Consider the following 16,413-nt stretch of genomic DNA (forward strand, 5'->3'; position numbering starts at 1 on the left):
TAAAAGATACTCCTCACTATCGAATTCTAATTAACAAAGCAAATGGATCTGGAAAATCTACAGCTTACATTCCTGAGGAAGAGATAACAATTATTATGGGATTAGAGGTAGTATTTTTTATTCAGTTGCAACTTGTTTGTTATCGCGTACGTTTAAAAGTTGGCTGACCTTTGGCTTAATGGATACTATATCTATTTTGTGAAGTTAGTAAAAACTAATAGAGAAAGCAGATAAAGAAATTACTGCTGTACTTTCAAGTATGTGTTTTTGGAAGGTGATAATGGCCAAACCCAGGTACTGCCTACTCCAGAGTATCCAACTGCCTGGTTTTATAAGTGTTTTAGCAACTTGGCTTCTGTTATGTACAGGCTGTTGCAGACATGGACTTCTTTTGTTTTAGGATTGCACTGACCTATCAAAATTGGACAAGTCATTTAATCTCTTTCTGCTGGTTCTAGCAAAGTACATTGGTTTCTCAATTCCACTCTGAAAAATCAGCCTTTCAAACAGCTCAGCTGCTGCCCAGACTGAGTGATGTTTCCTTTCTTAACTGCAAAACTCTCTGGGAGCCAAAAATTCTGTTTTGTATATCATGGTCTTGGTAGCTTTTGATTTCTAACTTATGCAAGGTGCACCTGATTCTTAAACTAGTCAGAGACTCTGATCCAGAAAATGGCCTTCAGGCACGTGTGCCGCACACAAACGCTTTTTGCAAGGGATCCAGAGCTATTGTGGATGCCTTCTTTTATACTGTGGATAGTGGAAGTATCTGTATTTAAAATAACAGCAAGTAGCTGAATCATTCATCTAACAGGAGATGCTTGGTCTTGTCAAATGGAGGAGATTCAATGGGCATCCCACTGAAAGTATCTCTATGTACATTATGTATTTAAAAACTAATCAGGAGTTTTCAAAAAATTAACTGTAGTAACTTTAATGATTCTTTTAAGTATCAGTTTGTATTTATTGCTAATTCTGGTGCTTATTCAACTTGAAATATTATTTTCTCAGGTACATCACCCTGATATGAAAGCCTATTTCAGTGGATACGATGGATCAAAATACATTATGCAGCCATGGTTGAAAAAAATCTATCCTCATGACTGAAGTACTTAAGTGTTTGTACATCTAATGTACATGCAGACAACATAGTTCCTTTTTAAACTTGAGCAAAGAGACACCAGGATAAAACTCATGTATATTTTTTTCCTAGGACGAAATAAAACATTCCTAAGCATGTTTTATGTTGAACAATCCATTTCATTAGAAGTGAACACACCGCATGTTCAGTTTACCATGACTCAGGATGGAGATTAATTTCCTTCCAGATTTGGGCAGAAAGGTTTAAATATAGACCAGTTTCAGCTAGGAGTACCAAAGATTTTGCACATCAAATATTTTGCCCTTTTATGGGGGCAGAGGAAGAAACTAAACAGTTAAAAGAACTGTACTTTCAGAATCAATCATAACGTTAATTTTAGGGGATAGAACTAAATAAAGGCCAACAGAAACCAAAATATTTCTGAGAGCTGTCGTATGTAAATGCTGCAATACTTTGGCTACTCTCTTTATAAAAGTATGCATTGTGCTGCTTTCAAATGATAGATGCAAAGGAAGAGTTAATCTTTTTTGCACCTGGGCAGATCTGTTAAGAAACCTTGCACGTTGGCTCACTACACAAACCTCATTCTTAATATCCTCTCTTAACTCTACTTGCTACCATAAGAATACAGTAAAAAAACAACAACAAACAACTCAAAGCATAAAAATTTTATTAAGAAAATGTGTAGGATTTGAAAGTTTCTAGAGCAACTTGTTTCTTCTGTTTTCTTTTCCCTTTATCTCAAACACAGCAAACACTCTACAAGAAGCATAAGCAGTAGCATTCTGGATTCTTTCCTGCAGAGTCAGTGAATCTGGGGAGTTCGATAGATGACTGTCTATGTAGCCTCCCCATTCTTTTGTTTCCTCTTCTCTTATTAATAAAGGTTTTCCCAATGACTGGCCAAACAGTCGACAGACTTCTTGAGCTTTCCGCCGTGTGTTTCCAACAGCAGCAACGCATACTTGACGGCTGAGAGGTAGAAAAAGCAGCACAATAACAAGCAGGGCCAACTGATGGACAAGTATTCTGGCCAAGCATTTTTTTTTTAATGCCTCAGCTTTTGTAACTGCACAGATGTAAGGCACATCACCTTCCCCCAGCTTCTGGGTGATAGTTTAGGAGTTTGAGGGGGGAGTATGCAGAGAAAATGTCAGCATCCTCATCAGCTACCATCAAGCATTTCTAACACCTGTACGCTGCAGGCATCCATGGTGTGTGGTGCAGAGCACGAGTTCAGCCCTTGCTCCAGGCATTTGGGTGACCCAGCTGTAAGGCATGCTAGCACCTATTTAACCTCACTGGCCTGACTTCCAGACTCCTGCGTAGATACCTTTGAGATAGACGATACACTTCTGACATCTCCAGCTCCGTTAGCAGCAGCTAGTTGAGCTTGCTTCTTGGACCAGGCATGATTCTTTAAAGAGGCAAAACCCAAACCAAGATTAAACTTACCCTGCCACCCCAATGTCAATGATAAAAGCAGGACTTTGAATATTTAACACCTAAAATACCAAGACTGTGAGCTTCACGTTGTGATGCTGAGCAAGCACCATACATGGTTCTTTTCGGATCATGTCAGCAGCTAAGAGTAATGGGAATTAGCAAGGCATGTACTTAGAATTATCAACATCTGGTAACACACTTGTACCTTCATGAATAAATACAAATTAAGTCTACACTTGCTGATGTAACCAAAGTCAAATTCTGTTGACCTAATATTCACAGTAGATTATACTTCCAGTGGAAATCAGTGGGAAAATGGTTTTTATTACATTCTGCTTTTGCACAGGGACACTGTAGAAAGAACAAGCTGTATCTTCCAGGCTGAACGGCATTAATTTATAAGTTATATTTAAAACCAAATACTGAAATCTTTGAACATAAATTTTAATAGGTAAGAAGGAAATTATTTGCTCCCATTACAAACAGTACAAATTATGTATTCATATCAACCGTTATCTGAGGCTGTAAAATTTGTGGCGTGAGAAAGAACTTACCGAAGGGTGTCTACGGCTTCTGGTGTATGGTAGAAATGAGGTGGACTGATGGTAACAGAGGTTCCTAACTTTTCAATGAGTAGATTGCAAACATTCTGCATTTTTCCAAAATCGCTGAATATAATACAGACCTGGGAGGGAACACGGACATCACACAAGTTATTTTTTTTCATTTATCCCCTGTGGTTCAACACTTGTATTTAAATCAGTATAAAGTCAGATATATACAAACTAACTAAACATGCTAGTCTTGTATATGACCCCAACATTTATTTACTTAGAACACTTTTATATAGCCCTAGAGACTATCATTAGGTTTGCAACAGAAAGAAGTTCATAAAATAGTTTAAAATTGAGGATTAAGAAATACTCTTCTGCGAGGAAGTACGGCATTCTTGGTACGTAGACAATTTGAAGAATGAACGTGCTCTTTGGGACACATGACTAGATGCATCCTGGTTCTTCCCTTTTTAGATTACTAGATGTTAATTATACAGAAGCCAAAGCAAAATGATGTGGAAAACATTGTGCAGGAAGGAAAATTACATTTTAATTCCAAGCATTGAGTTCAAGAAACCTAAACTATGAGACTAAACTTTAAGCAGCGGGCTCAAAACCCTGTGTTGGCTGAACAGACTCAGTTCAGTGCCTACAGAGAACTGGGCACTTCAGACTTGGATTAAAAACAATTTAAACATCTAGCTGTCTGTGGCTTTGGCAATAAGAAGCATTAAATACAGAGGCATCAGGAATTCAGGTGCTTTCCCAAGTGCTACAAAGCAGGCATCACTATCAGCCCTGGATCCAGAGCCCTACAGCCTTCCTTGTGGGGAAGTGCCAGCCAGGAGGCGACTTCCCAGGCAGGAGCCAGCCTTTTTCTGTGGCAGAGTACAGTCACCCGGAGGAAGCAATGATGACGAGCTGATACAGCATTCAGGAATCAAAAATCCTGGGCCCCAAACTCTTTTCTAGAAGAACTAAACTCTCATCTTCACTTCCCAGTACAGTGCTCTCACCACCAAGTCAGGCTCACCTTCTCTCTTATCCCCGACTCCTTTCTTTCTGCACAGTAATATAGCTTCAACAGGAGAGGAAGAAAAAAAGCTGTGGTGAAGAAAATTCCACTGCCAACCCCTGTGATGTACAGTCACCCCTGTGACTGCTGCAGTCCATGCAGCAATCTATCCCAGTGAAGGTATATGGTACAGAAATCCACGTTATGGCACGTCAGCAGCACTGCAGTAGCTTCCTGTGTGCATACCATCAATTTACCTTGTGGAAAATGAGACAATTCAAGGAAGTTGAATCTCTCAGTGAAAGAGGAAGGGGCTACTTCATATACAGGGTAAAGTAAAAAATAGATATCGACAATTCTCACAAAGTAATTAATGCACACGTCTTGTTACCCTTGGTAGCCTCTCAGTGCAGTACATGTACCTCATCCTGGCTTGAATCCTTGCACTAGCTCAGTAGCTTTTCACACAACTGAGCCACAGCTGGGCTTAGGGCCTTAAAAACTGACCAAGATGGAGTGGCAGGGCAATTCCATCTTCTACATGGATAAAGGGTCACACCTGTTATGCAAAACTGCACCGAAGTCCTGCATCTTCACACCCTTTATCTGTAACTTGGGGGTTGGATTCACTTTCTGGAAGGTGCAGTATCAATTTCACTCAGGAACTTTATTGTTAAAAAAGAAGCATGTAATCAGGTACCCTCAGGGGCAAAAAACAACTGAGCAATAACTGTGAATTTTGTTGTTTTTTCTCCCCCAAAAAATTACAGTTTTCATTTAACTGCTAGATCAATAAATTCCACTTATATTACAGAGGATACACCTGAGCATGAAAATGCAAAGCAGTGTTTCAATTTCTTAAATTATGATTAAGGTAAAAAGTGTGAAAAAGTAATACAAGGCTATGCAAAACTATTATGGACATTATGAGGTTTGAATAAGGCTGTAAAGGACAAGAAGTTATGGTTTATAAGGAGGCAAGTATATTAAGAAATGCACAAATCCAACATAATCTTCATCCCAGGAGATGGTCATGCAATAAATGAACTATTATGATTAAGATATTACAGAGCTTTGTGATCTCATACACAACTTCATTCTTCTGCATATTTTCCTTTGTTAGAGCATGAATTAAAATTTATCTCCTTCCAGTTGAAAGCATATCTTGAATTCTTAGTTATATCTTAAAATAGTTATTTGTCTGGGAATTTCTTCAGTCTTCTAAAACTCTTACAGTAGGACAAATGGTAAAAAGAGTTTAAAGAATGAAATAATGCATGACTTCCATGATTTTACACATAACACAAATATAATGGGAAACTTTAGTAAAAATGCGAGTGGAAGTTAATTTTCAAATTCATTATATTGCTAAAGTATGCAAACATGCTGGTCAAGGGAACTTCATTGGTTATGAAGCTGCACTAATGACACAAGTACATACATAGAGGGAAGCAAGGAGAAACTAAATCTCTTGCATAAAGAGGCAACCGTACTACTTAAGTGCACGGGGCAGCCAAACAGCAGTACTACGGCCAGATTTTTCAAGTTCTGACACCCAGGTCCTAGGTAACCATACAACTTTGAACAGCAATTACAGCTGGTCCAACTGCCTACAAATGAACACTAAATCCATGTAATTCGCTTTCCACCTACAATCGTTGTTGTATAAAAATTAATAGCAGAAGGGAGACGATTGGTTAAGTTACCACTTAAGACTGAAGTTGTAAGCCTAAGCTTCTCTGTAGCCTACATAATAATTCAATATAGTTTTATTAATTTTTAAGTGCACAGCTCATCTAAACAACATGGTGATTTAAGCTCTCATGACAGTAGGTGTATATGTATGAAGTTAAATTCATTCAGACATGACACTGATGCATACCATTTAAGTATCTTACGCCTAATTTTAAATCCAAATTTTGTTCTCCAATTCTAGATTATTTCTGTTTTATTGCTGTTATTTAGACGAGAAATATGCCTTAAAGCAAGCAAACTAAGAGGCTGAACCCTGTTTAGGGGATTGTAAACAACAGCTCTATAAAACAGCTATCATTTTATTGCAGGCTTCCAGGTTTACTTCATAAGATCTGTACATTGGTGGGTAGTGATTAAAGTGTGATGCTCTAAAAAGAGCCACTGACTGAAAACACATCATTTCCCTCAGTGAATGTTTCCAGCACAGCATTTATTTCTTACTATATCATGAATGTGCAAAAATATACTCCCTTGAGCTGCTTCTGAAATAAATGGGATTATTCCCATAATATTTAGCTTTCACACAGCACTATTTACCTACACAATTGCAAGTCAATTACCTAGGAAACAATTAGCTTTGCTTTACTTGCAGCCTGCTGATGGAAGAGTCTTGTAGAATAGACCAACATCCAGGTGCTGTTCAACTGTGTCTTAAACAGATCTAGATTAGGGCTGCCACGCCACTGTTGTCCCCCATCCACTTGTGTCCTTTGCCTTGAATTGCCTCCAATTCAGGGAGCTAAAATAATGGAAAAAAATAAAAGCTAATCTGGAAAAAAAAGAAGTTATTAACTGGAGCAGATTTCTGAACTGACCTATCACCTGATCACCTAAGTACAACTCCTTGCAAGAAGTAGAGGGCAGGAAGGGTTAGGAGTGAAGGAGAGTGCAGAATCGTGGGTTTGCTTACACTGCCACAGAACGACAACCACAGAGCCACAGAACCAAATATTCCTTTTTGTAGCACTGTATAATACTTAAAAAGCACACATTCATCTGAGAAGAAAATAATTCTTTCTATATTACAGTAGCAGAAAGCAAGTTCTGCACACAACAGAAGACTGCAGCTGAACTCTGCTTTACACTGCAGTCCTTCAGTAGTTTCTTTGAACTATGCTCCCTTTACTTTAGAGAACATCTATTCCCTGGTGTAGGAAAGACAGCCTGCAAATCTTCATTAGTCCTTGCTACATTTCTTATTCTTTTTTTTTATTATTATTCTTTGTTAGGTTGAATACGTACCTCTGCTTCCATTTGGTAAGTATTTTCTACTCTACTAAAATCCTCTGTTACAGTCATATTTTCTTCCTAAAACAAAGTACAAGAATATAATCTTAAAAGACAGAAATTAAGCATTTGTTGGAAATGTATATACATTGTGTCCTGTAAAAGTTGAACTGTTTTGGCTTATTACTTATGACTTAGCCACAGAAATTTGGCATTTTCCATGCAAAGCTCTTCAGTTAAAAACTAACTGGATGTTAATGACTTCGTGACATTATTTGAAGTAAATTATACAGTAGCTCTATAATGTAAGTTCACTGCTATTCACTTGAAGTGAACAATTAGGTCTTAAAAGTGACTGCTAGCTAGAAAGCTGTGTGTACCAGTGTGTAACTGTAAATTCACCTGGTTAAAAAAACTAGAAGCTTCAATTGTTTTCAGAAAGTTAGTATGTGAAAAGTGCTTTTCAGGCCCCTATTTTAAGATATTTTAACACGAGCAGCTTGTAGCAAGGTGATCTGAACAATGACTGAGCACTGGTTATTCTGGCAGACAGTAATCCTTGAAATAGGCTACGCCACCATTGCCACTTTTGCATTAACAGCAGCTATATTATTCAACGTAATGGCTGCACAGAGCACTAGCAAATTCTGTCAGACTTATAAATAAGATACTGAACTAACTAAGATACAGAATATCTCCAGTGACATCTGAATATTTGACCAGCTTGCTAGCAGTATAACAAACAATCACATTTCTTTCACCCACTTCTCTCTTCGGTAAACAGTTCGGATGAACAATTTATTGTAAAATTACTACAACACAACAAAAAGTGCAGTTTACAATTTAATTGTAAATATAACTTTGTATTTAATACCCAGGAACTGTAAGGAAGCAGATACTAAGCCTTCCAATTACTGAAAAAGTTTTACTTATTAAATCTATTTGCACAGGAAAACAATATTTGCTTTCAGTGTTGACACATTTCAAAAGATGCTTTGTGTCAGCATATTTCCTACAGAGGCTCAAATATTCATCATGTAGCATGTATGCATAAGTTTATATAAATGACATTAATCATGAGAAGCATTTTCCTTTTAAAATATCGTATGGAAATTAGATCCATAATTGCCATTGCACAGCAGCCTACAAGAAACAAATTCTGAAATTTCAATTTTATGATTGATTGGCAGTGCTGCAATACAAGCACAACAGTCTTGGTTTTGGATAATCTCTTCTAGTAAGGACAAGCACCATGGCTGGTTAGTCACTAAAATCCGTATTTCCCCTTTTACAGTCATAGGTTTGAGGTACTTTGGCAGCGTGGCTGGCTGTGGTTTGCTAAAGAGTCATCAAGTCAGTCCAGCACCAACAACTCATTCAATTTACAAAATGGAGCAACTCTTACTACTTATGATAGAATCCAATTACAACTGACAAGAAAGATTTTTTTCTAGAGCTCTTACATATCTTATAGAAATAACCACACAGAAAAGCTTTCTTCTACAACTCATATTTTACAGAAATAACTAAAAAACTTTAGAGTAAACATAGAAAAAGTGCATTTGTTTTCCCTATCCCCGCTCCTTAATCCTTTCTAAGCAAAGTTCTCCTTACTGCTGAACAGATCCAAGTCTTTTAATTCGGTTTTGCCCTCCGCCAGGTTCCTGTGGGTTTAAGGACAGTGCCATCCTGTGGCTCCAGGCCCTATTGCAAGATCAATGCAATCGGAGCCAAAGATCATTTTGTGCCATCTATTATAAAATTTCCCCCACAGCTAATTTTTATCGCACCAGATTGGACAGTAGCTGTATGTGTTATTGAAGATAAATGGACGAAATAATTGCTGAAGTCATAACAAGGTGGCCTCCTGTGATACATCTGTTAGATACTTTGCTCCTGTTTGTTGGGAAGTATGTTCGGACAAAGATATGGAAAAGACAGGTAGGTGATGATGGAATTTTAAAGTGGAATCAAGACTTTGACTACATCAAAAGCAAAAGGCTTTTTTTCCTCCTGCTTATGTGTACTGTTCATATTTTGGCTGAGGAACTATCCATTTGATTGCAATAGCCACAGGAAAAATAGTTTTCACTGTGACTTAGGGAAAGCGACACTTCTGATGTGTCAGGTATTCTGGACTTCTGGAATAACTTTCTCCATTTTCTAAATCTGTGGGTCAAGAACCGCAGTAGGAAAATTAAATGAATATAAAATTATTGTTGTGTGATAACTCAATTACCTACAGAAGCCATTGAATGATTCTTAACAGAATCGCACTTGCATTCTGCTTATATAGCCTGTTTTCTGAGCCAGCAGTGACACAAACCATCACTGCTGCAGGTACTCCAAAAACAAAAATGAAAAAGACAGTCACTATCCCATTGAGCTTACAACAGCAAGTCTAGAACTGTGCTTTGCCTTATATTTCCCTTCTTTTTAACAGAACAAAATCTTATATAGCCCTTCCTCCTACCTATCTGCTACTTCTGAACAGTCTCTTCTTCACAGGACCATCGTGTCCACCCTCATGACACCGTCGCTGTTTACAGGCATGACTGCTCCCTTCCCCGGAAGAGAACAGGGAAAAAACTAAATAGATAAGTTAGCAAAAGCACACCTCGAGGAGACAGCTGTATAACAATACAGTATGAGAAAAGCCTACCTGCAGATCGAGTTAGGTGTTCTGCTCCTGATTACTGAGTTAACAGAACTGAGAGACCTTTTTATGAAACCCAAGACCAGCCTTAGCAAGGGAAAGTGTTTATGGTTTGGAAACGTACGCTAATGCACTGTTGTGGTAAGCTGCACTGGTATGTGTAGTTATAAATAAAAAAATCTGGAGACAATTGGAAAAGTCTTAAAATCTACCTGTACATTTGCACTGACATATCCAATATAACTTTACATTATGAAAAATAAAGGTATTTAAACAACCAAAAGAGTTAGCTTCTTCCACCTAAACATAGCATTTTTGTTCTCAGTACTAAAGAAATGGTTAACGAGAGTCTTGATGTATGCTGGTATCTCCTAACAGACCATCTATCATAGTGTCCCCGGACAGTCAAGGATGATAAGCACCTACAGGCAGTGTGTACCCCAGCTCGGCATCTGGTACCTGTGCTCCAGCCTCTCATCCCCTCACTCTTGTGTCTCCTGTTCAGCATTAGACAGACAGAACGACAACCTAAAAATCTACAGTGAAGAAGTTTCTGCTGCTTAATGCCCACTCAAGAAATAACAGAAGTATATGTAAGAGTTATTTTAAGAAAGGTAAAAAGCAGATTTGTACTCAGGAAATGTAAGGATACTTTGGGGGTATTTCTTAAAATATGTGGTAGTCTAAAAAAGGCGATGCCTTATGGAGGTTTCTACCTTTCTTGTTTAAGGATATATTGAAATGGAAGATTTTGTAACCGAGTAAGCAAACCTTCAACATATCTCTTTTTAACTGACTGTATGGACATCCATCCATAACTGTGACTCCTAAATAACAGTTTTGAAATATGGAGAATATGGCACATATATCCAAGGATATATCCCAGTACAGACAAACCCTAAGCCAGAGCTCACTGGATATAGTTTGTGAGCTGGATGGTTTGTTTTGTTAAATAACACTCTGACAGGTACAACAAATATTATCACTGATATTTTTAAACAAGATGGCCAAAGCCAATTGTTAGATACAGTGATTAAAGAAAACAAGTCTCATCTCCACACCACTCCCCAAATAAATCATAGGTGCTAAATATAAAATCAGTTTGCTTCTAGGGAAAGAGAAAAAAAATGTTACTTTTGAGCAGCTGGGCTGAGTAAGACAGATTGGTTTCTGCATTGATTTTACTTTCCCTGCAGCCTTCAAAGCAGATTCTGTGCTCTGAAGTACTGCATATACTTAACAGCACTCTATAAATAAATGCTACTATGTGCATCTATTTCTGATTAAAATCCTGTGTAAATATATATGGAAATTAGGTGCTGCCCCCAGGCATCCTGACAAGCTGCTAATGCAAGCTCCTGCTGCTGCAAAGGTTATGCACTTCTGATCTCACAGACTTCCTACAATAGCAACAATAAGGGTTAAGGAAGTTGTTTTATGGATTAATTAAAAATAAATACATAAAATAGCCAGCTGATTTCTAAAGAGGCCTTAGATAAGCTTGCAACAACCAGAACCATATGGAGATTGTGAAGAGAGATGAATTTTACAGTGGTCTAGAATGGTATTAGCTACAAGCGATATTAGCGAATGCAGTTAAAAACAAATTGCCAGCAGTGAGAGTTGTTAGTAGAAAAGCTACAAGGCAAATAAAAGCTCCAGCAGTGGAGTGATTTAAAATTGGATGGAACAAAGCACTAAAAATTATACCGCAGGGAACTACTCTGAAAAAAAAATAACTTCATGTTGTTTTTCTCAGAGTTCCCCAGAGCTCACACTTTGCTAACACTGAGAAACCCACAACTTAAGCAGCATTTCACAGTCCCTCAAGTAAGTAGAAAGAACATTTCCATTCTCCAATGCATAGCATCTCTGAAACAGCAAAAGATTACTGTGAAATTATTGTAACTATAATAAGACATTGAATGCTCTCACATTGTAGAAGCAGTCCACTCTCCACCCAGGTTACACCACCACTGCTAACCTGCTCCCATTACATTTCTGAATCTGACTGCACGCACCCAAATATAACCATTTGTTTGTCCAGGTCATACTTCATTTTTCAATTATTTTTTCTAGCCTGGAGTAGTGTGCACAGCCCCTCTAAAGCACGCTCACTTAACATTTTAACATCCTGCCCACCGCTTTTGTGTGCCATCCGCCATGCATCAAATGCTCCACGCTATCCTAATTCAATCTGGCTCATGTCAAAACTGGAAATCAGTTATTCAGATTCACTGTGGAGTAAATATCTGCAACTATCTTTTCTAATCTGTCCACACTCTGAAGAGCTATTTAATTGCAGCTGGGATGAAAATACCCCATGATCTGATAGCTCACCATGGTGGTGGGTACAAAGCTTATCGTTTTCTCTACTAATAAAAATGAATGCATGATGAGTTGCCTTGTCTTCTCCTGTTCTTAAATCCACCAGACTTTAAACCCCTATTAACTCACTTAATAGAAACTGAAGGCATTCAACCTGTAGCCCCTACAAAAATGCACCATTTCTGACTGAACAAGTCATTCTGACGGCAACGGAATCCTGCTCCCCGTGACAGACACGCACTCAGCCATGCATTCGGGAAAAACACAGGGAGCAGGGTCACATATTTAGCCCACAGCAGCCTCCAGGTCTCCTTGCCATCTGGTCCCATAGCTGCAATATGACCTTTTCCTAAATCAGGGGTTAAGAGGTCTTTTTTATTGCCTTTTTTATTCCTGAACAAATGCTTTATTTAGCTACTACAGAAACAGCATCACTATCAGTTTTAAAAGAAAACAGTAAATCCTATTTTGATGGGAAAAAAAAAGAAGTTGGAGGCAGCGCTTATCTTCAAATGCTTGCGGCCTTTGAGATGTGGGCATACCATTTCACTGTACCATCACATACCATCACTGTTTAGGCCGAGTAACTTACTCTCTTGGCATTTATTAATACTGAATTCCAATCTAACATCATGCAGTATCATGAAACCCTTCTGCAATCCTTTCTTTTTTACTACATTGAATAATTTGGTGTTGATAGCAAACTCTGACATCTCCCTTCTCCCCAGCTCATTCGTAAATAGAGTGAAAAGGCACTAATTTCCTGGTGAACTTCAGTAGTAAGTCACTTTCAAAAAGCAACCACTTATTTCATCAACGATCAGCTTTGTTCTGCAAGAGTCCTAGGTGTGGAACACTGTCCAAAACCGTTTTATAAAATCCAGAAACACTGGCAGCACAATTGCTAGGACAAGTATGAACCTTCAGGAGCATTTACAGTGTGGACAAAGCTTTAAAGGCAAGACTATGCATTTCTCATTGTCATAAAATTACTTCCTGAGGCCAAAAAACTTATTGTGGTAAAGGAAATTTTTGAGTTCACAAGGGGCTTCTGTCACTTCAGCTATCTTGATCACATCTCACGTTTTTTAACTAGAGAAGTATGACTTCTCTAGTTAAGCGGAACAAGAAAGAGGAAAAGGCTCTGTAGGCATTTGCCCTAAACTATGGTAATCACGTAGTTATACTGACACACACGTATAGGCTAAGTTATGTTGCTGTGTACCCCTTTATCAGTTTCACGTGTGCGTGTGAGGATGCTGTATTACACGAACGGATGAAACAGCCGAAGTAGGATGCTTTTCACGTGCAAAACAAGCAATCTGTTGGAGAGCCCGAGTAGCGACATTCCATCTTTTCTGCCGAGGCTGGCAAATCTGCAACCTCCCAGAGACAGGCAGGCTTCCACCGCGGTGCCACCTCCCAGAGACAGGCAGGCAGGCTTCCACCGCAGACCCCCAGCGGCCGGTGCATTGCCGAGGCAGAGGGCCGAGGGCTCCAAACCCCGTTCCTCCTCTGCTTCCCACCGGCCAGGCCGACGCCCGCAGAGCCCCACGCACCGGGCCCGGGGCCCTTCAGCGTGCACCCTTCGCCTCGGGGCTGCCCCACCCCGGCCGCCCCTAGCTCCCGCCGCCGGCAGGAAGGCACCTCACCCCGCAGGCTGCCGAGCGGGGCAGGGGAGGCCCCGGGGGGCCGGGAGATGCCGTTTGGACCCCGCAGCTGAGGGAACTGCCCCGCCCTCGCCTCGCCTCGCCTCAATGCCCGGCGCCACCGAGAACCCCCCGCTCCGCCCCCGGCGCTGCAAGAGGCGGAGGCCGGGCGGCGGCTCTCACCGGGACGCCGCGCTGGCGGGCGCTCTGGGCGATGTACTCCAGCCGTCGGGCCACGCTGCTCCGTGCCGCCCCCGCCGCCTCCTTCCTGCTGCCCAGCCGCAGCGACACCCGCGCTCGGTCCGGGCCGGCGCTCAGCTCCGCGCTGCCGCTGACGTGCACCTCCCGCCCGGGCGGCGCTGGGGGGCTGCTGCGTCCCGCTGGGGCTGGGATCGGGGCCTGGGCCGGGACGAGCTCGGCGAAGACGCGGGCGGGGGCCGGGACGAGCTCGGCGAAGACGCGGGCGGGGGCCGGCGCGGGCAGCGCCATGGCGGCGGGCCCCCCGCGGCACCATGGCAACCAACGCCAGCGCGCCCGCTGCACCCTGGGAGGCGCCCACGTGACACCCTCCCTTCCGCTCCCTAGCGCCATCACCCGGCCGCGGCGCTACTGTCACCGGAGCGAGGCGCCCGCCCGCCATGATGGGTACCGAGGCGGAAGTGCCTCCGCCTCCCGCCCCAGGGCGTCCGCCATGACAGTTACCGAGGCAGGGCAGGTGTAGGTGCACACCTTTTGAGGAAAAATCGTTCCATTTCTGCCATTTTTGACGTATTGACATATTTTTCCAGCATATTAAGGTCCGGAGCAACCTGAGAGTGTGAGGAGGAGTGCTGGAGAAAGGGCTGTCACTGTCCATGGAGGGAAGACTGGATTTTGTCCTCCACTGGTGGCAGGGACTAGGCAGGGGTGATTAAAAACCATTCTAGCGTCAATGCTGCTGGCTCTCCGTGGAGGGGTTTTGCAGCACATGCTATTGTCTGCTGGCTGAGTCCTGCTAGTGCTGCCCTCCCCTTAGGAAAGGCAGAGGGGTGCAGTTTGGCTCCTCAGAGAATCACAGAATGCTTGAGGTGGGAGGAGACCTCTTGAGACGGGGTCCAGCCCCTGGCCCAAGCAGGGTCAGCCAGAGCAGGTTGCCCAGGACCATGTGCACTTGAGTTTTGAATATTTCAAAGGATGGAGACTACAGAACCTCTCTGGGCAACCCATGCCAGTGTTTGACCACACTCACTGTAAAAGTGTTCTCTTATGTTCACAGGGAGTTTCATGTATTTTAATCTGTGTCCATTGTGTCCTTGCCTGTCACTGGGCACCACTGAGAAGAGCCTGGCTCCCTTGTCTTCCTTCCCTCCATTCAGACATTTGTATACAATTGTAAGATCCCCCTGAGCCTTCTCTTCTCCAGGCTGTAGAGTCTCAGCTCTTTCAGCCCTTCCTCATGGGAGAGATGCTCCAGTCCTTTCATCATCTTCGTGGCCTTTGGTTGAACTCTCTCCAGTATGTCCATGTCTCTCTTGTACTGGGGAGCCCAGAACAGGACACAGCACTCCAGGTGCGTCTCACCAGCGCTGAGAACAGGGGAAGGATCACCTCCATCGACCTGCTGGCAACGCTTCTCCTGATCCAGCCCAGCATGCGGTTGGCCTGCTTTGCCACGTGGGTGCATGATCCACTTGTTGTCCATCAGGACCCCCAAGTCCTTTTCTGCTTTCCAGCCACGCAGGCCCCAGTGTGCCCTGGTGCACAGCGTTGTTCCTCCCCAGACACAGAATCTGGCCTTTCCTCTTGCTTCATGAGGTGCCTCTCAGCCCAGTTCTCCAGCCTGAGTGACTATGAAATGACTAGCCCTGTATGTCTGGTCTTGTTTGTATGAGGATTTTTGGGAAGGACTCTGGATATGTCATTACTGTTTACACTTGTGGTATATTGTGTTTTGATTACCTGAAATCTGGAATCTGGCACAGAGGCTGGAAGCTGACTATGCTGTATGTTTATACAAGGACTTGCAGCCTTCAGAATTCATGTTGCCAATGTTGGAAAGTCTGCATGACATAATACAGATAAATATTGCTATACTCTCCTTCTAAATAAAAACATGACATGTAAAGACATCAAGACCTACTTTTAAAAGTCAAACGCAGATTCCTTGGAGGTGGCAGGAAAGAGAAATATTAAGGGAATTGAAGCCTTGTCTTTTTTCCCCTCATTAATCTGTTTGGTACAGTGTGTGCTTCATGTCCCACCATTAGGGAGATTCTGTATAAACTTCCTTTCCCATCATTAATATCACATCTGCCTTAAGAGGTATCTTTGACTTTTGCATGCCTCATGACTTTTTGAGTCTTCTGTCTTTGAATCTGATTTTCTCTGCAGATTTGCTGAACACTTAAAGCTTCAAGTGAAATGGATTGAACCTGTTAGGTATTCATTACCTCTGGAGATGACACTCCATGTTTCTCAGCATGAATAGCCAAAAGTAGAGACACCTAAAATTTTGAATGTAACTGACTTTGATCAAAGTGATATAGACAAGACAAGGAAGAAGCTTATAACAGAATCCAGAAATATTGGTGCCTAGTCACTTCACATAAATCAGTTTGAGAGCTTACATGAATAAATTCTGGTCACTGCTGACTTTAAGAAATAAGATATAAAAGGAAAATTAGTACAGAGGAAATTATAAA

At 41.5% G+C, this 16,413-nt stretch overlaps 1 protein-coding gene across 1 annotated transcript; it reads right to left on the bottom strand.

Annotated features, from left to right (window-relative positions):
• Positions 1–1,794: 1,794 nt before the first annotated feature.
• IRAK1BP1 (interleukin 1 receptor associated kinase 1 binding protein 1) lies at positions 1,795–14,221 on the bottom strand. The gene is made up of 4 exons (XM_068411694.1): positions 13,916–14,221; positions 7,115–7,180; positions 3,103–3,233; positions 1,795–2,074 (listed from the first exon to the last, which is right to left on the bottom strand). Exons 1-4 carry the CDS (start codon positions 14,219–14,221, stop codon positions 1,804–1,806), a joined length of 774 nt encoding a protein of 257 aa, XP_068267795.1. The 3' UTR covers positions 1,795–1,803.
• Positions 14,222–16,413: the final 2,192 nt, after the last annotated feature.

Source organism: Nyctibius grandis, chromosome 1 (assembly GCF_013368605.1).
Source record: "Nyctibius grandis isolate bNycGra1 chromosome 1, bNycGra1.pri, whole genome shotgun sequence".
In the NCBI taxonomy this organism is placed as follows: Eukaryota; Metazoa; Chordata; class Aves; order Nyctibiiformes; family Nyctibiidae; genus Nyctibius; species Nyctibius grandis.

What these genes read in the sequence shown, in the direction of transcription:
- IRAK1BP1 (XM_068411694.1), bottom strand. Translation starts at nt 14,221, where the DNA reads ATGGCGCTGCCCGCGCCGGCCCCCGCCCGCGTCTTCGCCGAGCTCGTC. An exon ending in CTTACCAAATGGAAGCAGAG is followed by an intron (nt 3,234 to 7,114) that starts GTACGTATTCAA and finishes GTTCCCTCCCAG; the next exon opens with GTCTGTATTATATTCAGCGA. An exon ending in GAAGCCGTAGACACCCTTCG is followed by an intron (nt 2,075 to 3,102) that starts GTAAGTTCTTTC and finishes TCTACCTCTCAG; the next exon opens with CCGTCAAGTATGCGTTGCTG.